The sequence below is a fragment of the Pleurodeles waltl genome, chromosome 2_2 (assembly GCF_031143425.1).
Source record: "Pleurodeles waltl isolate 20211129_DDA chromosome 2_2, aPleWal1.hap1.20221129, whole genome shotgun sequence".
Classification (NCBI taxonomy): Eukaryota; Metazoa; Chordata; class Amphibia; order Caudata; family Salamandridae; genus Pleurodeles; species Pleurodeles waltl.
The window spans coordinates 353,363,662-353,390,006 of NC_090439.1; the positions used below are offsets into that span (position 1 = coordinate 353,363,662).

The 26,345-nt window shown below is 41.3% G+C and overlaps 1 protein-coding gene across 4 annotated transcripts in view; it reads right to left on the bottom strand.

Moving 5' to 3' along the window:
* The window catches only part of RIPOR2 (RHO family interacting cell polarization regulator 2), a 445,875-nt gene extending 428,942 nt beyond the window's left edge, over window positions 1-16,933 (bottom strand). For 3 of the 4 annotated variants that reach the window (XM_069219867.1, XM_069219864.1, XM_069219860.1), the window contains exon 1: window positions 16,736-16,933. In XM_069219867.1, coding sequence (XP_069075968.1) covers window positions 16,736-16,799 — 64 coding nt within the window. In that variant the 5' untranslated portion in view covers window positions 16,800-16,933. The remainder of the gene's footprint in view (window positions 1-16,735) is intronic. The other variant, XM_069219863.1, reaches the window with a different exon arrangement.
* Between the last annotated feature and the right edge of the window lie 9,412 nt (window positions 16,934-26,345).

Sequence of the window (26,345 nt, forward strand, 5' to 3'; positions counted from 1 at the left end):
GCATTTGTGAGACAGATATAAAAGGCATAGAAAATCATCTGGTAAGATTTTTGTATCACAAGGTGCTTATAATTTATAATGTGTGCAATTGTTTGCAGTATTTACACATATGTGGTTGTGCAACATTAAACGAATTTGAACCGAATTTTTCACTCAGGCACGCAGTAAGAGTGGCTTATGGCAAAAATTCCCAATTTTTTCACTTTATTTGATGAATTTTAAAACTTTAATACTGCATTTGCTGGGTTTGCCCATACTGAGTTCTGGGATAGTTAATTACTGATGTACTGAATCATGAATACACTTCAAGAAAGTGAATTTCTACTTTAGATTCAAAGCAAGTGTGTTTTTTTAAAATAATTATGAAAAAAGTATCCAAAAAAGCCATCAAAAGAAATTATCAATAGTTGGACTTGATTTGGTCAGTTTTAAAACCTTTATACTGCATTTGCAGGATTTGTACATATGGAATTCTTGGAGGGAATTATGTATTTATGTATTTAATTATGGACATATTCCAAGAATTTGAACTTTCTTAAGAATGAGAATATTTGCACCTTATATATATTTGTAAGAATGAATAATATGTTGTCTCGCTACTTACATATGAGCGATTGCTTATCATTTATTTCATTTCTTAATTATGAAATTGTAGAATGCACAATGCACTTTATTGAATTTTGGGTTGGGAGTAATGGATATAAAATGATAAATGAAAAGGATAATGACAATAGGCATGATCCCCCCCCTTTTCCCAGCCGTTCAACAAAAAGAAAACTTCAAAAAGAAAGTTCTGTGATTAATGTTTGATGCTCATTAAATATGATGACACTTTAAAAGTGGCTATGAGATGTTCGAAATTGAAATCAAGTATAGAATGTTGAATGGAATATGAAATGACATGTTCAAAAGGACTGTTTTTGCATTCATTGTACTTTACAGAAATTAAAGCAGACATGGCTCTGGAATCATGACAAAGCGGAAAGCAAATAAAAATGATCTAGTCTTTTAATGGACATGGTAGAGGAACTGCACTGTGTGAGCACTTTAAAAATTAGACTATTAACATTATAGGACTTTATGGTCCACTCAACTAAACTGCCCTTCCCTCTTGCACTGTATCATACTTTATTAAAGCACAGACAATGAAACATAAATAAATGAAAACTGGTAAACAGAAGACGGTGTCTGCTGTGCTGCGAATCTGGCCCTGGGAGTGGCATACTAGGTGGGACGGATGTGAGCAAATATATATGTACATGACCAACTGGCGGTCACCAAGAGGCAGTTACAGTTAGGACCATGTTTGCATACAAAAAGCATTTTTAACTTCCTTTTATCATTGGCGCCGTTTGACGGATCTCAAAAAAAGTGTGCTGGTGATTCTTGCTGTGCATGAAAAGTTTTGGGGTCATCCGTCAAGCGGGGGCTGAGAAAAAGGGGGGGTCAATAAAAGTGCATTTTCCATGTTAATTTGCATAGGAGTTTTGAAGATGATGACAGCTTGAACAGCTGGACTGAATTACACTAACTTTGGCAGAAAGCTAGGTTTTTTTCCACAGATTGTGCTTTTTGTTATTTGGTGTAAATTCGTTCAGTAGTTGTTGAGAAATTTGAGGAAATCCAAGTTTGTATATCTAGGGCTGCGGATCCTCTTGCAAAGAATAGTGAGCTCATGCAGGGAAATGCAGAGCTCTGATTGGCTGCCAATACTTCAACCAGGCTGAAGCCCAGTCCCACAAAAAATGTGTAAAAAAAAAAAAAAAAAATGGGGTCAGGGTAGGGATACCCTGACCCCAAGCCTCGTCAGGGCTAAAAAGATTTTTTTTAATGTTTGAAGCAAATTTGCAGAAAAAATTACTAAAAAACCAAGTACAGTCCCCTCGCTTGTTTTTAATTAAGCCTCCAGGTGGGCCAGGTCCTGGGGGAATGCTGTCTTTATTTTTTTAATGGAGCAGGTGCACTGAATCCCCCTCCATGGTCTTATTCATGCCCCGGGGACTGCCACCTCCCCAGGGCTTAATAAAAATATTATGCATGGGGCTGCATGGCCCCCTCACCTCTGGTGACCACCATCTCCCCAGGGCAAAATCTTTATTTGTAATGGGGGGGGGCATATGACCTCCCCCACACCCCAGGGGACCGCCACCCCCCTAGGGCTAAACATAGAATTCATGCATGGGGCCCATGCAGCATCCCCCGCAGCCCTATTGGCCACCACCTCTCAGGGCAATTTGATCTAATGAAGGGGGGTGCGCTGCCCCCTACAGTCCCATTGACCCCCACCTCCCTGGGGATGAAATAAAAAAATTAAGGGGGTCCATTGCGGACCCCTGGCCCCGGGGACCACCACCTCCCCAGGGCTAAGTTAAAACATTGGGGGGGGGGGCATGGCCCCCCTCGTGGATACAATTATGGCCATGGGGAACTCCACCCCCAGGGCCAGCTCTTGCTATGTCCTGGTGTGCCCACCCCGGGACATAGCTGTTTGCTCTGATTTGGCAAGAGCTTGGACAGCTCCTGCAACTCAGAGCAAACACTCTGCTTCCAGCAGGCAAGAGCTGTTGAAATGCTCCCACCCACTGGAAGGAAAGGTTTCATTTCTTTCTCTGCTCACAGACTTGCAAGCAGAGAAAGAGTTGAAACTAATGCTCTTCCACTCAGAGAGTTGCATGTTTAGCAGCTGCCTCTGTGCAAGAGCAGTGCCGCCTCCCACAGGAGGTGGGGAGCCGGCTGGGACCTTGAGGGCCTTGAGGCTCCCCCCAACGGTCCCCAGTGTACATACTCGGTGACCTGGGGAGCACTCAGATGACATGGCCAGGCCCCAGGGGATGATGTCCCCGAGGCTGAAATTGGCCTGGTGAGGGGGTCGCACAGCCCCCCTTCCCGATTTATTAGTGGTGGGCCCCAGGGATGGGGCCCACTTGGCTGAAATTGGCCAGGGGGTGAGGGGGGATGTACGCCCCCCTCCTGGACACTGGATTTTCTGCTGAGGTAGCACTTGCTAGCCAGTAGAAAGTACTATAGTTGGGTAGACATTTTCTCGCAAAACTGTGGATTCTTGTTGGATAAACGAACAGGTGAGCTTCTGTTTTTTCTGCTTTTTTTTACAAACAGAATGCAAAGCGGTTGATCAAAGATAATAACGGCGACTTAGCAAATTAAGGCTTGAACCAGATGAACAATAGTTGGTTCTGACCTATGTTATTTGAATACATTTGGATTCCATGAAATATACTTCCTAAAGACTGCGGATGTCGAGGAAAGTATCTATGTTTATCAGTGTGGATGTTTTGAATTGGCATTTATGGAGGTTTGATTGAACAACCTCGGGGAGCATAATATTTAGTCCTCAAGAAGGTGGTGAAAAAGGTCTGGAAGCCCACCGAAACGCGTTGACGCTTTACTCTCACTGGACCCATAGGAGGAGGATCTTATTGAAAAAGGATTGCTGACAATTATCGATAGGCCTAGACCTACCATAATTGGGACAGTCTTATTTTATAGACTATTGTATATGTCTTCTTTTTGTCTCCCTTTTATTGAATTTTATTTGAATTTTAATTGGTTTTATTGATGTTTTTAGTATTGATGTGTTTGTCTTGTTACTGTGTGATCTGGGGTCTCTATTTGGAACTATATTAAATACTTGCCCTTGATTCCTTTGTCTTTAGGCTGATCAATAGAGAGATTCATTGATTGTGTGAGTGTGAAGTGACTGGTTTGGTTTTCCCGTGGGGGATTTTTATGATTTCACTGAGCTTCTGTTCTGGCCTTGATGCTCATTTCACAGAAAATAAACCTGAACAGGAATCACTTACAAATAAAAACATAGCAAGTGCCACAGTTGAAGCTCCACTTCCGAAAAGGACAAATTATCCAAACTCCTGGGCTTGGAGAAGGCAAAGCAAGTGTGTTCACTTGATGATTTCATATTGAAAAATTATATGAAAACCTTCATGAAGATGAATGCATCTTTCCTCTATTGGAGCGCAATGTGCATGTGACTGTGACAAGTGGGTTCTTTCTTGTCCAATCCCGGTAAGAGCAGAGTCCATGGTTCTCCCGTGAATTTGCTATGAGTACACAAACGTGATAATCACCTGGAAGCTCTGCCCGCTTGTCTCCGCCCCATTCATCTTAATAGTATGCAAATATCTTCCTGCCTTTTGCCAGGATGATGGAGAGCTTACCAAAGGGCCCCCAGTACATTTCCTGCTGATTTTGGTAGTGCGTTCTTGATGCAGAGGAATATGAGGATATCCCCACCAAACAAAGAAGCACTTACTTCATACAGCCAAGAGGAAGGACCCTAGGTTTGGTGGAGATTTAAGTCTTTGTAGTTTCGTTGGCCTCTGTATAGGAGGATTTATGCTATCACAGAATTCTGGAGAAAGACGCACAAGGAACAATCACATGGTCAAACACACACAAGGTCGCTGGAGACATTTCCTTGTGGTCCATTACACAGCAGTAGTGTAGATTACACACTGGACATTTACTCAATGAGGTAGCACTTACTAACTAACCAGTAGGAAATATTTCAGTTTGGTAGACATTTTGTGCAAGACTGTGGGCTCTTGTTGGATAAACTGGACGGTGTGGTTCATTTGTGGTTGAGTCACTCATGCAGCTATTGACACACCGATACAGACACTCACGCACCCACTCAAGGACACACTCAGGCCCTCACCAGACACTCCTGCACCCACTCACACATTCATGCACCCACTCACAGACCCTCTCAGACATTCATGCACCCACTGACAGACCCACTCAGGGTCATGCACCCACTTACAGGCCCACTCAGAGACTCATGCACTCCACTCACACACAGACCAACTCAGAAACTCATGCACTCACTCACATGCATTCAGAGACTCATGTACCCACTCACAGACCTACTCAGACCCTCAAGCACTCACCCAGTCCCACTTAGACACTCACGCACCCACTCATAGTCCCAATCGGAGACTAATGCACCCACTCACACACCTACTCACTGACCCACTCAGACACTCTCACACCCATTCACAGACCTACTGAGACACTTATGCACTAATTCACACACTCACTGTTAGTGGTCACAATTAGGAAATAACGTTTTTTTAAACTTAGAATTTCATTTAAAAAAAACTAAGGTTACAGGGACATTATAGTTAAAACATAGAACAAAAAACATAGAAATTCACTGAAAAAACAAAGGTTACAGGGACAGTATAGTTAGGCTCACATTTTACTTGTACAAAACCAGTGAAATTCAGCAGTTATAGTTACCTGAGATAACTACAACTTACGGCACCACAATGCACTGCTTATGACCTCACATATTGCACACTCATGACATGGTCAGTGACAAAGAGGCACTCACACACTCAATCACACCCCTATACAACGTCTCATACATCCACTCATGCAGCCATACAACCACTCATGTACCCATTCACAGACCCATACAAGTAATAACACAACCACTCACTTATCCATAGAGCCACTCCCACACCCACTGACTCACTCATACAGGCACTCACACAACCACTCACCCATACAGCTACTCGTACAACCAGTCACTTATCCATACAGCCACTCACAGAGCCACACACTCACCCACACAGCTATGCATACCCACTTACTCACCTATACTGCCACTCAGACACCCGTTCACTCACCTATACAGCCTCCCAACACAGCCACTCACTCACCCATACAAGCACTCGTATACTTATTCATGCAACCACTTACATACACATAAACACATCCGTACAAGCACACACATCTGCTCACCCACCCATACATCCATTGACACAGGCACTTACTCTACAATACAGCCACTCACACACCAACTCACTTAACCAAACAGCCACACAAACAGCCACTCTCTCACCCATCCACAGCCACTTACACAGCTAGTCATTCACTCATACATCCATGCAGACACCCACTCACCCATACAGTCACTCACACACCCACCCTCACAGCCACTCACTCTCACACACCCACTAACACAGCCACTCACTCACCAATATAGTCAGTCACACAGCCACCCACTCACACAGCTACTCACATACCTATTTATTCAACCATGCTGGCAATCACACACCAACTCACACACCCATACAGCACTCAGACATGCAATCACACACAGATACACACAGTCACACAGCCACTCACATAATATATGTTAGAAATAGTATCACTCATTAGTAGTACAGAAAGTATATTATTTTAACTTTTGTAGTACTTTAGTATACCTGCTTTACACTCATAAATGTTTAGAAAACACACTCACTGGATGATGTCATCAGTGATGTCATTTGAGATGTCATCAATGATGTCACTGAGCATGTCATGAGTGATGTAATATGTGAGGTCATAAGCAGTGCATTGCAGTGGCATAAGTTATAGTTAGCTCATGTAGCTATAACTGCTGAATTTCCCTGGTTTTGTACAAGTGAAATGTGAGCCTAACTATAGCATCCCTGTAACCTTTTATTTCAGTGAATGTAGATAGATAGATAGATAGATAGATAGATAGATAGATAGATAGATAGATAGATAGATAGATAGATAGATTCTCGCCACTCTCACTTACACATTTAGAGGCAAAACTCACTCACACCCACCCCACTTGCTCTCTCTTTCTTCAAGCATACAACCACACAGTCTCCCGCATACATACATATAGTATTCTCCAAACAGGGCAAGTAACTTTGAAACTTGGACTACCTTGTATTTTTTCTGGTCCCGAATTTATCCTGTACCAAGTTTAAAACTCAATTCTCCAGCTCTGTGTACAAAAATAAGTTTAATTAAACCAGCTGCAAGTGTTGATAACGCACTCTCTGCAAAACAGTGCCCACAAAACGCACACAAAGTGTGATGTGCCAGCAGGCCTTGTGGCACAACTTTTACCTCCAGTTTCTGCATGTTTGAGGGATGAAGGGGGTGGGAAGAGGGATGGCAGCCACAACACACTTGTCCCTTCTCTTCAATTAATTTCAAACTGCATTGAGTGGCCACACAAAACCTCCATTTTCTGCAAGGCTATACCCGAAACCTGCTGCCCCATACACGTCATCACTGGCAGGATGTCTTGCGAACCTAAGCTAATTTTGATGTAAGGCTGTAATGAGGGACAGGCGAAGGCCCTTGGAACTCTAAATAGGAAATAAATATCCTTTAGTGCGAGAAAGGGGAAGGTGAAGAGCTGGGATGGCAGAGATCTAAGCCCCCCTTCCCTTCAAGGTGATTCATCAGGCGGGGCTGACAAAAAGGGGGGCCCAAAATGCATTTTCCCCATGCAATTTCCAATAGGAATTTTAGATATGCTACATCCCGAACTGCTGAACAGAATTACACCACATTTGGCAGAAAGCTAGATCTTGGTCCAAAAAGATCTCTTTTTGTGATCTGCTGTAAATCGGTTTAGTAGTTTTGGAGTTATTAAAGAAAAAAGATGTATGTATATCTAGGGACACAGAGGGTTCACGAATTCGACAGATCTCAAAATGAGATATGATTGGCAGCCATCACTTCAACCAGGAAATGGTGGCAGCCATCTTGGGACTCAGACTCAGCCGAGTCCAAAGAAAAAACCTGAACAAAAACATAAAGGGCTCCCCTAGGCCTTGTGGTAGGGTCCCACAGGGACCTCGCAAGGGGCCAAAATGTTTTGTTTTTTTAAATGTTTCCACAGATCCGCAGAGAAGGACCTGTGTGCTTCCCTCCCCATTTGGAGATTGGGTCCCCAAGGTCGAAATCGGCCAGGGGAGGGGTGCTGCGTGCCCCGCTCCCACATAAATTAAGCAATGTGGCCCAGGAGATTGGGTCCCCAGGGCCAAATATAGCTGCTGGTAGGTGGGCCACGTACCTCCTCCCCTTAAAATATCTACCTTTGAATGATTCCCTTGTTGGCAGTTGACCCTATCAATAGTATGATACCCAAGCCCACAAGGGACTCACTATTGGGATGCCCTTTTGTATGCATTATTAATTAAAAAAAATTAAAGAGCGTTCCAATTGGCCTACGGGGCTTTATTTTCCTTGGGCCATCTCACTAGCACTGTAGTGAGACACTCATGAGAGTGAGGGCTCTGGGTGGCAGCCAGGTACATGAGAAAATTGTTGAAGGGTTATATTGTACATCTGCCACTGGAGGTTTCTATTTGTGATATATATGATGTCTGATTGCAGTCTACCTTAATAGTCACATTTAATATGATCCCAAACTTAGTATAGTTTAGTCTGATCTAACTAACTCTTAAATCACTTGGGCCAGGTCAGTGGAGATCTTACATGTACAGTACAAATGCAAAAATTCTAAACTCACAGCTCACTGTTGCATGAATTTAGAGAAACTAACAGAAGACGGTGTGATCGCTGCCAGCTGGTAACTGACGCAAGTGTGGTTTCCTGTGGACTCCTGTGACAGTGTGCAGTAGAAACCAAGCGGATTCCTGAGGGTGGGTTGCGAGAGGGTAAAGACACAGGCTCCGCTAAAATACCAGTGCAATAAGTTGCATACAATTTGAGGAACTAAAGGATAAGCAACATACTATGAGTCCCCAAGCGTGGGTAAATACAATATTATATTTTACTGCTGAGGGTGTCATGCATATTCATGTTGTCTCAGATCACACATAAGGGGTGTCGCACATGTACCCCAAAGATGTGCACTCTACAGTCACGTCGATAGTCGATCCTATGTCATCCAAAATCTACACGCAATAGAGGAAGGATTAAACACAACTATATCTATAGTATATGGTAAAAAGATTGTCAGAAGGTCCATATACCCCCATATTCCTCTTTTCATTCACTCAAGTGCACCGCAGTACAGCCTTTGAAGCTATGCTGTCACAGAGTACTTTTCTCTTGCACTGTGAACTGCTTACCAAGAAAAACATCCCAGTAACCGCTACATAAACTGTAGGGGCATTCATCTACCATCATATGTGCAATGCTTTGGGCACCTGAATTGTTTTTAAAAGGCCATCACGCGTATTACTATATCACAATTTAGGTTTTGTACATACCCAAGAGCCTTTCTAACTGGAAAATTGGTTTGTACATGAGGCCGTAAAATCCATAAATTCATACTTTTTATGTCTAGTGGATAGGGATGCTAATCACCACAATATCTCCTCTCCTCCCCAAATTACCAATTTCCCTCATTTTGTGCATCATTTATTTGTGAAATTCTCTAATTAGGACGTCCAGGCTAACCAAATGTGTGGTGGTATTGTATTGCCACTGTTATCACATATTGTTTGTAAAGAACATTACACTAATTGAACACTGTACTGAGGAGTAAAACATACATCATTTTTGCTTTGCCTTTTGTGATAGTATTACCTTATTATTTTGTCACTTTACACACCAAACTATCTAGTCAAAGTTTCACCTCATTAGTACCACTCTGACACTCAATAGGAATAACCGAGCCAAAACTGGCAGGTCACATACACCTCTTCTTGCTTTAATGGACAAAGTGGACCCCTGTGATAGATGTGTCAACGTTGGTGTAATGGCACAGATGCTCATCGAGCGATCAGAAAGGACCGTGTATTTGAATGTGTGAGGGCACCTGCAAACTTAGCTAGGAGGTGTTAAAACTTGCCTGCGAAGGTCCCGCCCCCTGCCAGCAGACTGCCCATCGAAATGAGGCTGGAAAGCGACAGAAACTATAATGCGCGTCAAGTGCTGGCAAAGTCTACACCCGTGGCACAAGGTACACGTGCCTTGTGGAATTTGACGGAAATGCTGGTTGCCTAGGGAACCAGAAAGCGGTCTATAGAGCACACAGCTGCGCTTCTACCCACTCCACCCACTCTCCGCGTTTGTTGCCGTTGATATCAGCTCCCACCTGATATGTTTTAAACGAGAGGACAGCTGATCTGTTTGTCAGTTTGCATTTCTCAGTGTGCTGCAGCTTTTGAGGTTTCCGCACACTGTTTTCATTTTCACCGCTGACAACACCCACCGCTAATCACGCCCAGAATCATTGCTTTTAAACAGTTAGATACTCCAGGCGCACAAAAAGCAAAGATACTGCCATGTCACCTAACCATACCCTCTAAGATTTCCTCTGAAATTAACCGAAGAAAACTCACTTTAAACGTTTACCAGTTTGAAAGGAAGCCCTTCTCGCTGCTCTGCAGACCTTATCGTCGCCCTTCTGTTTTTAATAGATTTAAATTTCTCAGGTAAGCCAGCTGCTGCATATTCATTCACAATACTGTGATGAAGCACGAGTACCTTAGCGTCTCCATTCCGTATATCAAGCTTAAACAAGTTACCATCTCAGGTAGACGAGAGGGTTACGACAAGACTGACGAGTATCACCGCCCTGTACACTAACGGTATATCGAGTAAGGTAAACAGTTTAACAGTGAATTGGGTCATCATACAGGCTAGTAGTATAACATCCAAATGTGTTGGGCTATTTCTATTTCCTATATCACGATATTTTCTATGCCCACTCCCTAGGATCCTCTTATATTATACTCTAAGGCAGTGCTCTGTATCCCCTATCCAATGACATTATCTTTTTACAAATATCGTTTTAAGGGCCCAGCAGACGCTGCATGGTCTGCTGGATGCAGGTTCGAGTGAAGCATGCATGTCTACTGCTTCATTATAGTATAGTGCATCCCTGTAACCAGTACCGTGATTTAGGTAATAGACCTCCGAACCATGCCATTGCTACCCTTATTTTAGATAGTAGCCAGAGCATGTAAGCTGTCGGACTGGTGTGGAAATTTCCTTGACGTATCTAAGTATTGCTATCAGTGGCGCGTAGATCAAAAGACACCTCTGTTGTCTCCTCTGTCATTTTTGCCAAAATTGAAGGACATGGCCAGGCCTCTATGCCAACCCGGATGTTTTGTATTATCAATTTTATTAAGGGGTTGAATAATACATGTGGAGTAAGAACTTAAAGTCATTCACTTTATGTTGACCGTCTCCTTTCTAAGAACTTCAAAATGGCTTGCAGGACAATTACCTATTAAAGTCTGTGACTGCCAAATGTGTACAATTTTGGGGGAGATTAGGCACAGTGCATATCACTTGAAGGACAAAATGGGAGTAGGTATGAAGGTTTATCTTATAGGTGCCCAAACACCCGGGTTACTTGATGCAGCACACGACCACTGCCTCTGAATATATTTGTGCCACTATTGGTGACAGGTCTGAGGTGAAGGACCCCCAGCCTGGCTCTGCCCACCAACTGGCATCTTGTCCAGTTACAGATTCATGTTAAGTTTCTTAGCTTACTGCTTGATTTAGAGCTGGCGGACGGGTTAGTCCATAGCAAAAGTGGCAGATATCCTGTCCACCTTGTTACAAGTGCATTATCCCATCTGCCAAACTAAATCAGGCATCATGTTTGCAAAGCCCTTACTGGCAGAAAGTGGTATAATCCTAAATGAACTCCTTCCCAGGCCTTTGGCTGCTGCATCCGTGAGTAGTTCAATGTTAGGACAGAGGTGGCCAGATATAAAATGCACCCATCAAGCAAAAGCATGATTTTCCGAGAACAGAACATTAAACGAGAACGTGTGCACCACAGTATTATCTTGTGAGTGTTATTGGTACCCCTCGAGTGAAACTTTGCCGTATCCATGGCAACACTGAATAGGTCAAGTGGTACAGATGGCAAATACCTCAGATATGATGGTGCGGCCTCCTGAAGCAGTGTTTGCACTTGTAAGTGAATAATACATATGGGTTCTAGAAGACATTTCACCTTTTTCCATACAAGTCTAGGCGTTTGGCAAAGACTCACGCTTTAGATTTCAGTCGCCACGGTAACAGTTCTGTGACTGTCACATACATTGTTCTTGACACACGCAAACACCCACACACTGGATAGGACGATAGCATGTTAACTCTTTCACTGCTAAACTCAACACACTAATAAAAGTTCGATTCCCTGGAGAGAAGCTTTGAGGGAAGGCACGGCCTAGAGGTGAGCAATCTGGATAGTTACTGAACAGCAATTCAATAACACGCAGCCAAGGCGCACTGTTCTTGCTACGCTGCTTGGTATCCTGACTAATGGCATACGTCACTACCGGTGTACCAGCGCTTTGGTCGGACTGCTTAAAGCGTTTCAAATGACTGGCAGCCGGGTCATAACAGTCCTAAAGAGACTGTGACCAAGACCTAGTAATAGCTGTGTAGAGGCACTTTCAGCAAAATTTTGCAAAAGAAAATCAGCGCAATGCTTTGTGTCACTTTAAGCCACGTAAATGCTAGTACCAAACATTAGTAAATAACGTGCTGTCCCTCTGTCTTGAGAAAGCCTCCCCGGGCACTCGTCAAAGTAAGGGTCATGTTTAAAATATAGGCCCATATTTATACTTTTTTAGCGCCGCATTTGCGCCATCTTTTGACGCAAAAACTTCGCAAACTTACAAAATACAATTGCATTTGTGCCATATTTTGATGCAAAAACGGCGTAAACGTACAAAATACAATTGTAATTTTGCGGCACTAAAAAAGTATAAATATGGGCCATAGTGTGCAAATAAAATGGATGATAGGTCTTACCCCCTTCAGACCGCCCTACTGAATATTTTGGAATGGAGTGGCCTACAATTCACGGTCAAAGCCAGAACATTCCATGACGTGACACTCCTAAAACAGGACGTCCCAACTCCCTCCAACCATCTTGGGCAAAATGTATATATTCTGATACCTCTCCCTAGTTTTGGTGTGTACAACACAGAGCTTCTAACTAACTTTGCATAACTGTAAATTTGTGAGCCTCCCAAAGATGGGCATTATTCAGTGCTGAATTAAACTCCGTGGAGTCCCCTATGCAGTCAAAATTTCGGGCCCCCCTGGCAAACTATCTCCTAATACGTTTTTCATGTTACCAACCAACATTGGCGGGAACTTGTGACAAACTAACTCACAGAAAGCTTTGTTTCTGGAGGCTAAAGTCACTACATTTTATAGAGTACTGCAAGGTCCTAATGTGTAAAACAGCGAGGGAATGATTTCCGACCCAAAATGGCAGCTTTGAAAATATCTAAATGTGATACCAATTAAAAATTAAATCGTATAACAATACATTTTAATTTAAGTTTACTAATTTTTGTCATTAAATTGATATACAATGATAAAATACAAAATACATTATTTATAAACTCTTTATTATTAATATTATAAGCTTATTTTCACTATTTTGACACTTATTGATAGTTTACTTTAACCCCGGAGGCACTATTATTCAATATGTAAAAAAAAATCAACAGGGATTGCATTACAACCTACACAAATTTCCTGCTTTAAAACAGACCCCAAATTGTGGTGGTTTGCAGTACTCTGTAAAATTTTGTGACTCTACTGGAGGTTTCCTGTGCATGCCCTCCAATGGGATAACAACATTGAACAAGGTAGTGTGCACATCAGCCACTAGATAGATATGTCTGACCATCACTACTGTACATTACACGTACGTAGTTTGCACTGAATCTGTTTTACAAACTGACAGAAGATGAGCTTTAAAGAGACAAACTTATGTGAATCTGATGTCTGTGGTTTATGTACTTTATGTTGCTAATGGGTACATAACATTAATACAGTATTTTCCCTATAGACTCTTTAATGTAATTTTTTGTTTCTCTGAGTTGTTTCATTTTTTCTATCTTTTGGAAACAATTTATGAAAGCTTGATTGTAATTTTCTTTCAAGATCAAATCAATATCATTTTGATACGTTGTCGCGAGGCCCCTAAAAGGAGTGGGGCCAGCAGACCACTGCCTACTTTGTCTATTTTGTATCCTGGAACTGGCATTATTATGTTCGCTCTTCAAGCTAATTATGCCTCATTATAAGTTAGCCACTAAATGGTGAGATACATATCACGCTTGATAAAATCCATCTCCACTGGGTCTGAATTTATCCGGTGACCAAGTATGAGTTTATCCATGAAAATGGGGATAACATGCAGATTGTGGTCCTTACTGCATCAAAATCTGCACGTCCTAGTATTTAACAGGCTTTTTTCCCCAGATGAACATCAACAGATCTGACCTGCCAAAGTTTATCCAGGGGATTCAATATCAATCACAATACTCATATTATCTATAAGTGTGGTAACAAGAGGTACCACATGTAACAGAATGCAAAAGCCAACTTGTAATGAAGGCCTATTTCTAAGCACACCCTCTAGTATAGGATTTATGTTGACCAGCCTCAGTCTTACCAGAGATTGGAATATACTTCTCTCACTTGGTGCCTGCACTGATACTAGCAAACCGATAAAGTAGGTCAGACAGGATTATCCAGAAGCTATTCTGGGTGCATTAGAAATGACATGGAATCAGCTGCTCTTAAAGAACCACTTTATGGATCTTCTCCTTATGGCAGAGTAGGCTGATGTACCACGGAAAAGGTACAAGGGAGGAAGTAAAGTGATACTGAATCACAACAAACGCGGCGGAGCATTCAACCCATGCACAAAACGCTAAAAATGTAAATGTAAGCTTTGCTGGTCTGATTCACAAGAAATGTTGATCTGGTGGACAATAGTGAATCATTTTGGCCAAATATTTGGATGAAAGGATAATATGGGATTCCCTAACTACCCCTAATAAACCCAATACTACAGTGAGCCAACTGATGAGTGAGGCAAGAGCGGAGATAACGGAAAGGGGGACAACCTCGTCGGGAAGATCTTGCTGTAACATAAATGGGGAAGCTATCCAGGTGAAGCTATCCATGATAAAATATTATCAAGTAGAGGTTTGGCGAAGGGGCATGCAAATCATGAAGTGCTACAGCTGACTCACAAGTTAGGAGATAGAATCAAATATAGGTAAGTCTTGAGGGGTAGGCAGATTGAAGTGGTATTGGAAAGAACACAAAGAGTGAAAAATTGAGATACCAAACTGTGCTTTAAGGAATGACTTGCCAACACTGGAAGAAATAAATAGCAAGTATCTATTGATTTACTTCATAGGTTGGCCTGCCTGCCTACAGTTGATATAAATAATTTTCTTCACAATACCATGGCTAAACTGGATAATAAAGAAACTTAGGAAGATTTGCCCATCATCACTGGTGAAGCACGTAAAGTGTTGAAAGAATGTGGCAGATGGCCTCAATATGTTTGACTAATGTCCAAATTTGAAAGATTTCTGGAAGGCTGTTAATAACACAATTCAGGGGGTTCTAGGAAGAACAATAAAGGACAGGGATTCTTTGACTGTTTTTAGAGGTGCCTGAAAAGGATTTGAGTTTGAGCAATTTACAAAGCTACGTGTAATTCAAAGAGGGGCTATGATCAGCCCTCAATATCCACTGGCCTGTTCGACAGTCATTGAAATTTTGCATCATCCCACCACTGCATACATCATAGGGCGGTTTGTCAGCCCACTTTAGAAACTGACTCTCTTGCACTGTGAGTGACAGCATTGTTCCTCACATATGGGCATCCACCGAAAAAGAAGTGCATTTCAGTGTCACAGCTGGTAACCCAGATACTGTATTTTGCTAGTGCTGTTTTCTTTCCATTCTTATACTTTTTTTTAATTTGTAGAATCCTTATGTGTATAAACCATATCTTTAGTTACAGTAATTCAAAGACAACAGTAGCTTTCCTTTGCACCAATAACAATCATATTTGTGTGCAATTTGTATTTAAGCTAAAATAGGTTTCTATGCCTGCCCTAAATGCCCCAGTTCTCCGGGAAACAGATCCGCACCGTTCTAGTGAAACAGAATGCAATTGTTATTTTTTTATTTAATTGTTTTTCGCAAGCATATGGCTGCCACGTTCAGACTGCGGTATGAATGCTTTTTTTCTTTCTTTTCATTTTCTAGCATATGCTTGCAATAAAATATGTAAACAATTAGCAAAGGCACCATCTTCCTAAGGATAATTATCTTTTTGAGTACTTGTTTTTCTCTGTTTCTCACAGGAAAAATATTGTCACCTGTGGAGAACATCCTTCCCTACACCTCACCAGTTTTGGTGGAGTTCCAAGTGTTTTGCCCTACGAGAAAGGAACTTACTTCTCCCGAATACAGAAGTAAGTATTACACCTAAGTAAATAGCTAAAGGGTTGCACGTTCACTTTTTGTGAATATTCTGGACCTGGCTTGTTATTCAGGCCATTTTGACGTGTAAACTGAACTTACGTGTGAAAGCGTCATTGAGAATCAGGCGTTACAAATTTTACGGTGCGACTGTAGTGCATCAACGTGAATAAAGCACATCACCAGTGGCGCAAAGAAGGCATTTGCAACCCCCGCGGCGTTGTGAGGGGGCACCCTCAGGTGGGCACTATTCGGTCTGAAGTTAGAGATGGTATTCTGAGCTACCCTCCTACCCTCTTCCCTCCCCAAAAAAATATTCTGCAATTGCCAAAGGGGAGCATCAGTTGTGTTACGCCACTGCACGTAATGCTGGTATTGTCTCTACATCAGTTAACATAAAAGACTGCTGATGTAGACCTGAGTGTGAAGTGGGTAGTTTGCCTCCGCCAAAAGAGTTAGATTGTATGCAATGTCTACCCCACATTCGCCACGTAGTTTCATTTCAAAGGCAGCTGTCGTCAAGCCGAGAAGAGTGCGAGGACAGCCTCCGAAGGCAGTAGTTCTTTCGAGGCACAGCATTCATACAACAAACGAAAATGTGTCTCATAAAAATAACGGTTCGAGGGGCGGGCAAAGCGCAGAAACCAGCAGTCGAGCAAACCGTAAACCGGTGGGCAGTTACCTTCACAGAAGACGTCATCGGCCTCTTCCAGCGCAGCCAGGTCTTCCTCCTCAAGGCGCTGCATTTTAACCGACGCTCAGCTGGAGCAGCTTCGAAGCCGAGTGCGGGCCACGAGCGGAAGGGAGGGTATATTTCCTTTGAGCAGCTCCCTCAACATATTGTCAGCGGCAGCTTCCGTCTCTGCTCTTGCGAAAATCTGCCAGCTCGTGTAAATGAGAAGTGCTGGCACTTACCGCAATGTTCTCATCTATTTAGGCCCAACCTGAGGGCCGCGCATTTTGACTGAAGGTGCAAAAAGGACGTAAAAGAACTGAGGCGTGAACGTCAAAAACTGTAACAAGCGCTGTCAAAATCAGTAGGTCTCGCGAATTTCATAAGCGAAAAAAGAAAGTGTTTTTTCCTTGATTAAAGATCTGAAGGTATAGGTGTGGGGACGGATGAACGTGAGAATAAATCCATTGAGGGCGGGGGGGTTGATGCCTCGGTGCACGGATGAATGGATGAGTGACTGCATGTGTGAAGCGAGTGACAGCAGTGGAGTAGCCAGCGTGTCATGGGCCCTAGTGCAAGGAAAGAAATGTGCCCTCTAGTTCCTGTTTGAATTGTAAAATACAGCAATAATCAGGACTTGCTGGCTCCCCTAAGCCTGTGGGCACCGAGCTACTGCACCTGCTACACCAATGGAAGCTATGCTCCTGGTGACAGTTCACTGATGGATAAATGAGTGACCCCACGGAGGGATGAGTGGGTGGATGCATTATTCGGTGGGTGAGTGAATGGTTGAGTGAGTGCATGGACATGTACGTACGTACGTGTATGGATGAATTTGTGGTTGTATCATTGCTCCTGTGGCTTCCTCATCCTACCCCAGTCCCGTGTACCTGCTATGGAATGCCCTGCACTCTCAGCCACAATAAATGGGCCACTCGAATAATAGTGCATTAACAAGGCCGGGCACTATACATCCTTAAAGAAGGCTCACGGAATATAGCAGGAATGCAGTAGGGAATCATTCGGACTGACTACTTAACAAATACACAAGGAGCTTGTGTTGTGCACACCCCGATGAGGACTGGTGGTCCCCTGCACTGGAGAAGCCTAAATTATACCCGTGTGCCTTACCTCTGGAGTTAACATAATTTCTGTAATCAAACCAAAACACCAACACGATGGGCGAGATCTACCCTATTTTATTCTATTTTTTCATTTGATTTCTGTCCAAATATAATGCAAACTGCTTATTATGTTGTTTTTGAAGTACATCAAATGGTGTATTCTTACAGCTTAAGCCAAATGACCTGATGTAGATAACTCCAATTTGTACAAAAGTATAATTTGCTTAAGGTGAGGTGAGAATTTCGCTCTAATTATAACAGTCTGCCAACTTTTCTATTTGGTTACTGTTCTAGCTTCAGCCGCTTCCAAGAGCTGATTAAACGTGGCCCCACTTATCCTGTTGTCAGTACAGTCACCTGAAAAAACACAGGTGGGCAAGAGGGAAGGTAAGCCCTCTGTAGTATGTCCTCGATATAAATATCCGATGAAAGAGGACTTTCTTCAGTATCCACATGACAAGATAAGACACTGAGCCCACAAACAGAAATACCTCCGTTGGCTCTGAGGATTCCAGGTATATGGCACCAAGAATTCTCAGAACCCCTGGTGACTCTCTTCATTCCCATAGTAACCAGATGGGATGCAATACCCCATAGTATATTACATCACCTTCCCCCATAACCAACAAAGCAAAAAAAAATTAAACAAATAATATGCAAAAAATTACAATAAAATTACTAAGACTTATAAACTTTTTCTCAATACTAATACAATTCATAATCTTTAAACTTGGCTGGAAGTCTCACAGTTCTTGCACTTCCAGATTTGATCTTGTTTCGTCATTCAAATTATGTTCTTCCTGTTGTTGATCATCCAGGACTACAGAATCATTGTAGTTGACATCACTATCTGAATGTTGTTGAATATCCAAACAAATTGTATCTCTAGAAACAGAAGCATTCCTTGAAAACATCTCACATTGTTCAGAACTTTTTTTTCCTGAGTAACATCAGTGGTCAACATAGAATAATCTGTGTCCTTGTGAGTACATGTTTTAAAGTATAAATCCACTTGACCATCTGTAATAGCAATAACTCTGTTTCTATTCCACCACCCTTTTCCTTGAATTAAAACAGCAGACTTATTAGTTCTGATCACTTGGACATGACAGGTAAATCTAGATTCCCCCTTCATCACTCTATTAGGCTTCTTGTTCAAAACCCAACCATTGATGTTGATATCCTGAACACCTTATTTTTTTAATCAAAGTACTGCTTCTGCCTGTCTTGTCTATGCGATACAACATCTCTAACATCTGAGTAAATAGGTGTCCGATTCTTTGTGACAGAAAAGGAAGACTCTAACCATCTAGGTACAAGCTTGGTCCTGACATCCCTACCACGTAAACTATTAAACGGAAAGACCCCAGTAATGGAATGAGGAGTCGTCAAGTAGGCCCACAACTTCTCTTCCAGAAATTTCTGCACATCCAAACTGACTGAAAGAGCAGTTTGAACACCTTCTTTAATGAAACGGTTTGCTCTTTTAACAAGTCCATTGGAAGATGGACTATACAAGGCTACTTTTAAATGTTTGAAATCCAATTTCACTAAAAATTCATTCATTTCTCTTGACACAAAATGCATTCCGTTATCGGTGACAATAAATTGAGGAGTCCCCTCAAGATGAAAACCTTACTTAAAAACTCAATTGCAGACTTGGAGTTAGATGCGTCTACGAAATCATAGTATATCCATTTAGAAAAGTAATCCACTAACACAATAATACATCTTTGATGTCTAGGTAGCAAGTCAAACGGTCCCATGAAATCCATAGCCACCTTAACCCAGGGACCTTCCGGAAGGGGAAAACAAAATGAGGCACCCCACAATAGTAATAATACCACAAATCCAGATGAGTACTGACTCCAGTGAGTAATATTGTGGAAAAACAGTCCAGGAACAATTAAGTACAGTTCCTTAATGTCCGGTCCAAACAAATCTTTTATTCACTCTAATCATCCAATAGCTTAATGCTTCATCCATGGAACAAACAATTTAAGCCAACACGTGTTTCGTAATGGGAAATTCTCTCATCCCAAACGACTTCTTCAGGGCTAAAAATTGTAAACAAATTATTAGAGTTAAGAACCAAAATGCTCAAACATCACACTTGAGTGTTGTGCCCCAAAAAAACCCCAAACTTAAAACCACAATTTTTCAAAACACCCGAAAAAAAAGTGGGGTGAGAGGAAAGAGATACCGCATGTTTCGAACCCAAATTTAGACTCCAATCAAAATAAAATAAACAACAAACAAAATTGAGATTATGCCCCTAATTATATCCCACAAAAATATACCACTTAAGCACAATATCTAAATTGGTGGTGGAAAGTAAAGATAAGTGTCCAACGAATATAATGTCACCCACAGACATAAAATCACCCGAAACCAGTGAATTAGTCATGCTGACCCCATGATTGTATATTAATAACTCATGACAGTACCTTCATACAACACCGAGCACTTATCCGTATATTTAACGATGCTACCCCACAACAATTATGAGTACAAAGGTCCAAATCTATCAAAAGGAATCACAAAAATATAATTAAAGATAATTGAATTACTTAGCAAATATGCAAAGTGTACAACCAATCCACATTACACCATACCGCTGTTCAAAATAAAAAATATAATAAATATATAATAACCTTCCGAATACCTCATATTAAGTGATCCAAAAGGCCAACTATACATCCCATTGAAATCCGTAACCCGTTTTGGTCCACTAGCTACAATTCAAAATGAAAAACAAATATTATATAATACAACTCCCTTATTCACCCCAGCTTACTAAAACAGGTCTTAATCAAAAGTCAATCAAAGAAAACTACTGTAAAAAACTTATAACCTCAGCCACTCACCCTCGTATTGAAAGAACCCACGTCCATCTATTCAGACGCCGAAGACGCGAGTACGCTCCTCCCGTTCTGTTGACCCGGAAATCAAGTAAAAGGCTATTGTTGCCGACAACACAGAAAAAGGACTGCCGTCCATAAACTTTAAAAAAGGACACGTTTTTTTGTAAACTGTAGGACAAAAGCCATATCGAAAAATACTAGTGCCGCCAACACTAAAAAAGGACTATCGTCCATACTCAAAACAAGTGGGACACAAAATGTATTTCTTATAGAGATCAAAGATAACGTCTGAATCCGGCCTACAACGTTAAAGTATAAGGCCTGTCTCATTAAAATATTATGTTCACAACTAAAGTAGACTCTTGGTAAACGATAGCACTCCATAGAAATAAATGTTCAAAAAATGCCAACCAAAATGTCCAAATGACCACCACCAATACCCAAGTAAAATATCTACACATTCAGTTTAGATAATGTACCACAAACATGATTACAATCCACTACATCAAATAACTCATATGGCTATAAAAAAGAGAGAAAGAAATATCAATCTATTCTGTGGTTGTCACCAAATTTAGAACGAAAACATCAAAAATTGCTTCAAAATATTATATATGTCGCACGTCCAACATCTCAGTACGCAACCATCACCATTAACAAATTTAAAACTAATAACCCAAATAAAATGTTGCAAACATGTCATTGTTAAATAATTAGTGTTTGAGAATTTTAGTTGATAGCTCCAATGGTTCAAAACATCTCTAAGTCATCCAAGTGAAAATCACTGGAAATAAAGACTATATCATATTAATAGAGTCTAAAATAAATGTCATACATCGAAATACAATTTGTATATTTCAATCTCCCAAAAAGAATTCAAATTCCCTATCAGAGTTGAGACCTGATTCCACAGCCCTCAGTCTCATGATCCATAGTGCCTCTTTTTTGCGTAAAGACAATTCCCTACTTCCTCCCCTCGGATCTCTAGGTATATGTTCAATTCCAAAAAATTCAAAACTCTTGTGAGCTGATTGTGCATCACAAGTTACAATATGTGCTACTATTGGATATCTTACATCATAGTTTTTAAGCACTCTGACATGTTCCCCAATTCGAGCCTTAAGTGGGCGTATGGTACTCCCCACATATAATTGAGAACATTTACAACGTATAATGTATACAACATATGTGGTATTACAGTCAATAGTCTAATTAATTGTAAAAGTTCTCCCACCAGTAGTAAATTCCTTGATCTTATGGTATGCCCAATGACATACACCACAACCACCACATTTGAAAAAACCTATACTCCGGGAAGATAGCCAGGTATTCTTGGAGAAAGTAGAGGTAAAACTGGGACTCAAGATATTCCTCAGAGTCCTACCTTTTCGGTACTATGTAAGTACTCTTTCTGATACTACATCTTTCAATGATTCAATGGGTTCTAGCATGTCTAATGTCTCAGATTCGACATCTATTAGTACTTCGATCACAAGTGACAGTGAGGCAGAGGGCAGCACGAGTACTTCTGCCCAAAGTTGTGATATTTCTGGTGGTAGTGCTTTTTTACAAGAACTAATGAGGATGAAAAGAGGGAAATTTGTTCAAAACCGAGGGACACCATACACAAAAAAACAGGAGGGGGAGGAGAGGAGAAGGTAATCAAGGTAAAAGACCAAGATGGAATTATAATGAGATCTCGGGACAAGAAAATATAGAATTGGATGAATCGTCATCCATTAATGTGATTAATCTTTCTAAGGTTGAACTGACTTCAGGGGTCAAGAGTCTCTTGACTAAAGGCCTGAATTTCTGACCTAACACTTTTGGTGATCCCTGTAGATCTAAAATTGACTTATTTAAGTTTGTTCGGAAATTTAAATTAAATAAATATTTCCAATCTAATCCAATTGATAGCTCAACTCCAAATACGTCTCCATCTCTTTTGAGTACTTTCTCTATTGAAGAAGTACTAGATACAGCACTTTTACTATCTATAGCTGAACGTGATGAGGATCCCAATATTCTTGTAAGATTATTACAAGACTTGGATATTGTATCGAATAGGAGTATCTCTAGTGATTTGAAAAGGAAATCGTGTTGGACTCCGGGACCATTGGGCACTAACTCCTTTGATACATTTTTTGATCTGGTATGTCAAGACTTTGATAATTATTTGGTGAAAAACAAATATCGACAATCCTCAAAAAATTTGAGTTGAGAGGAATAGGTGGCATTAGAAATGCTTAGGCATGATAAGGATATAATTATCAGACAAGCAGACAAAGGTGGAAACGTGGTTATCATGAACAAGACAGACTACGACAACGAGGTCATGTCACAACTGAATGATGAGAATCTTACGAAAAGATTGGTGGTAATCCCATTCCCACCCTTATTCACACCATAAATGGGAAATTGTTCAGTTGGCAGCAACAGGGACTGCTTAACAAGGACGAGTTTCTTTATTTAAAGGTGGATTATCCCAGATATCCTTGCCTTTATACACTACCGAAAGTGCATAAGGGACTACCTTTCCCTCCTGGTAGACCGATAGTGTCTGGGATACTAGGCCTCACTGAAAGACTCTCTGAATTTGTAGACTGGTTTTTGCAACCTATGGTTAGCAATCTCCCATCTTTTATCAAGAACACCACACATATTCTTAGTATTTTGAGTGACATGGACTGGGAAAATGATATGCTATTAGTCACATTGGATGTGGTATCTTTGTATACGTGCATTAACCATGAATTAGGATTGGAGGCTATACGATATTACCTGAACAAAAGATCGGCGAGTCTTTGGCAACACACTATAATGTTAACTGAGATGATTAATCTGATTCTTACCAATAACTTTTTCCTGTTCAATAGGGAATGGTATCGACAGAAACGTGGTGTGGCGATGGGCTCCAAATTCTCCCCATCCTATGCAAATCTCTTCATGGGGTGGTTTGAACATAAATGGGTTTGGGGTCCTGAATCTACTCAATGGCAATCCTACATATTATTTTGGGGTCACTATATAGATGACTGTTTTTTTATATGGACTGGTGGAGAGCATAAATTGGTGGAATTCTGTACCTTTTTAAATTCAAATTCTATGAATGTGAAATTCACTTATCACTTTAGCTCTGTGAGTATTGAATTTTTGGATGTAGAGCTTTTTATTGATGATGGGAAAATTCAGAGTAGACTATTTCGTAAAGCCACAGCATGTAACTCTATTCTTCATGCGAAAAGTGCACACCCCAGACACCAGGTGGTATCAATACCCTTTGGGGAATTTGTAAGGGTACGACGTAATTGTAGTTTGGATAATGAGTTCTTAGATCATGTGGAAGACATGGGTAGAAGATTTAAAGCACAAGGCTACTCGAATAATGTAATCAAGAGGGCACAGTATCGAGCTAAATGTTTAGTAAGGACTGACACCTTGAAAACTAAGGATCATAGTAATGCGGTAGCACACTGTAATAAGGTTCGTTTTACAACAGACTACAATGATGCCTCCCTGATCTTAAGAAAATTTATGATGAAACACTGGAATATATTGTTGCAATATGAATCATTGAAAGATGTAGTATCAGAAAGAGTACTTACATCGTACCGAAAAGGTAGGACTCTGAAGAATATCTTGAGGCCCAGTTTTACCTCTACTTTCTCCAAGAATACCTGGCTATCTTCCCGGAGTATAGGTTTTTTCAAATGTGGTGGTTGTGGTGTATGTCGTTGGGCATGCCATAAGATCAAGGAATTTACTACTGGTGGGAGAACTTTTACAATTAATTTGACTATTGACTGTAATACCACATATGTTGTATACATTATACGTTGTAAATGTTCTCGATTATATGTGGGGAATACCATACGCCTACTTAAGGCTAGAATTGGGGAACATGTCCGAGTGCTTAAAAACTATGATGTCAGATATCCAATAGTAGCATATATTGTAACTTGTAATGCACAATCAGCTTACAAGAGTTTTGAATTTTTGGGAATTGAACATATACCTAGAGATCCGAGGGGAGGTAGTAGGGAATTGTCTTTACGTAAAAAAGAGGCACTATGGATCATGAGACTGAGGGCTGCGGAATCAGGTCTCAACTCTGATAGGGAATTGGAATTCTTTTTGGAAGATTGAAATATACAAATTGTATTTCGATGTATGACATTTATTTTAGACTCTATTAATATGATATAGTCTTTATTTCCAGTGATTTTCACTTGGATGACTTAGAGATGTTTTGAACCATTGGAGCTATCAACTAAAATTCTCAAACACTAATTATTTAACAATGACATGTTTGCAACATTTTATTTGGGGTATTAGTTTTAAATTTGTTAATGGTGATGGTTGCGTACTGAGATGTTGGACGTGCAACATATATAATATTTTGAAGCAATTTTTGATGTTTTCTTTCTAAATTTGGTGACAACCACAGAATAGATTGATATTTCTTTCTCTCTTTTTTATAGCCATATGAGTTATTTGATGTAGTGGATTGTAATCATGTTTGTGGTACATTATCTAAACTGAATGTGTAGATATTTTACTTGGGTATTGGTGGTGGTCATTTGGACTTTTTGGTTGGCATTTTTTGAACATTTATTTCTATGGAGTGCTATCGTTTACCAAGAGTCTACTTTAGTTGTGAACATAATATTTTAATGAGACAGGCCTTATACTTTAACGTTGTAGGCCGGATTCAGACGTTATCTTTGATCTCTATAAGAAATACATTTTGTGTCCCACTTGTTTTGAGTATGGACGTGTAGGCGGGCATCGCTCGCCTCGCCTACGAACAGGCAGACCTGGCGTGTAGACGACGCCTTCCCCGATCTCCGCCCACGTCGTCAGGGAGACGCGTGGGGGCGGAGACGGCAATCGGCACCCGATTTACGGGTTGTCAGCCCTTTAAAAATGGACGGCGCCGTGAGAGAGGTGTGTGCGGCAGAACCGGAGCGGAGGGAATTCCTTGGAGACCCCAGCAAAGGCGAACAGGAACCGAGAGCAGATTCCAGCAGAGGGGAAACGGCCGGAACGTCGAACACCGGAGGACACGAAGTAGCCTGCCACAGCCCAGGAGGGTCGTGGCTCAACAAGGTACAGGCCCTCTTTAAGGGCACTCAGACTAAGGGGAACGAAGGGAAGGGGGAGAGGGAAGGCGAGGAAGGAAGGGAGGAAGGCAAGGAAGGACACCCAGGACCCCTCCCACTCACTCTTAGATAAGGGGAAAAAAAAAACTCCCTCCTCCACAAAAATCCTTAGTTATCTGCACGTAAGAAAGCACCTCTCCGAGTCACTAGAGTTGTTAAAACCCCTCACTACCTCCCTCACAACCCCCCTCTCCCCTCACTACGCACAGAGACCCCAAAACTAAAGGTATATCGTCCCACTTACCTGTTGTATCCTCTGTTGTTCTTTCGAGGGAAAAACGCAGAACAAAGGAAGGACCTCTGAATCTCGCCACCTGACAGAGAGAAGATTACAAAAAACCCCTGAGGACCCGGGCCTTCCCCAAAATAGGAAAAGAAGGACAAGAAAAAGGAAAAGAAGGACACTGTCCTATTTGTATTTACCCTCTTGCGAGAACCTGAAAATAAACAAGAAAAGTCCCTATAAAAA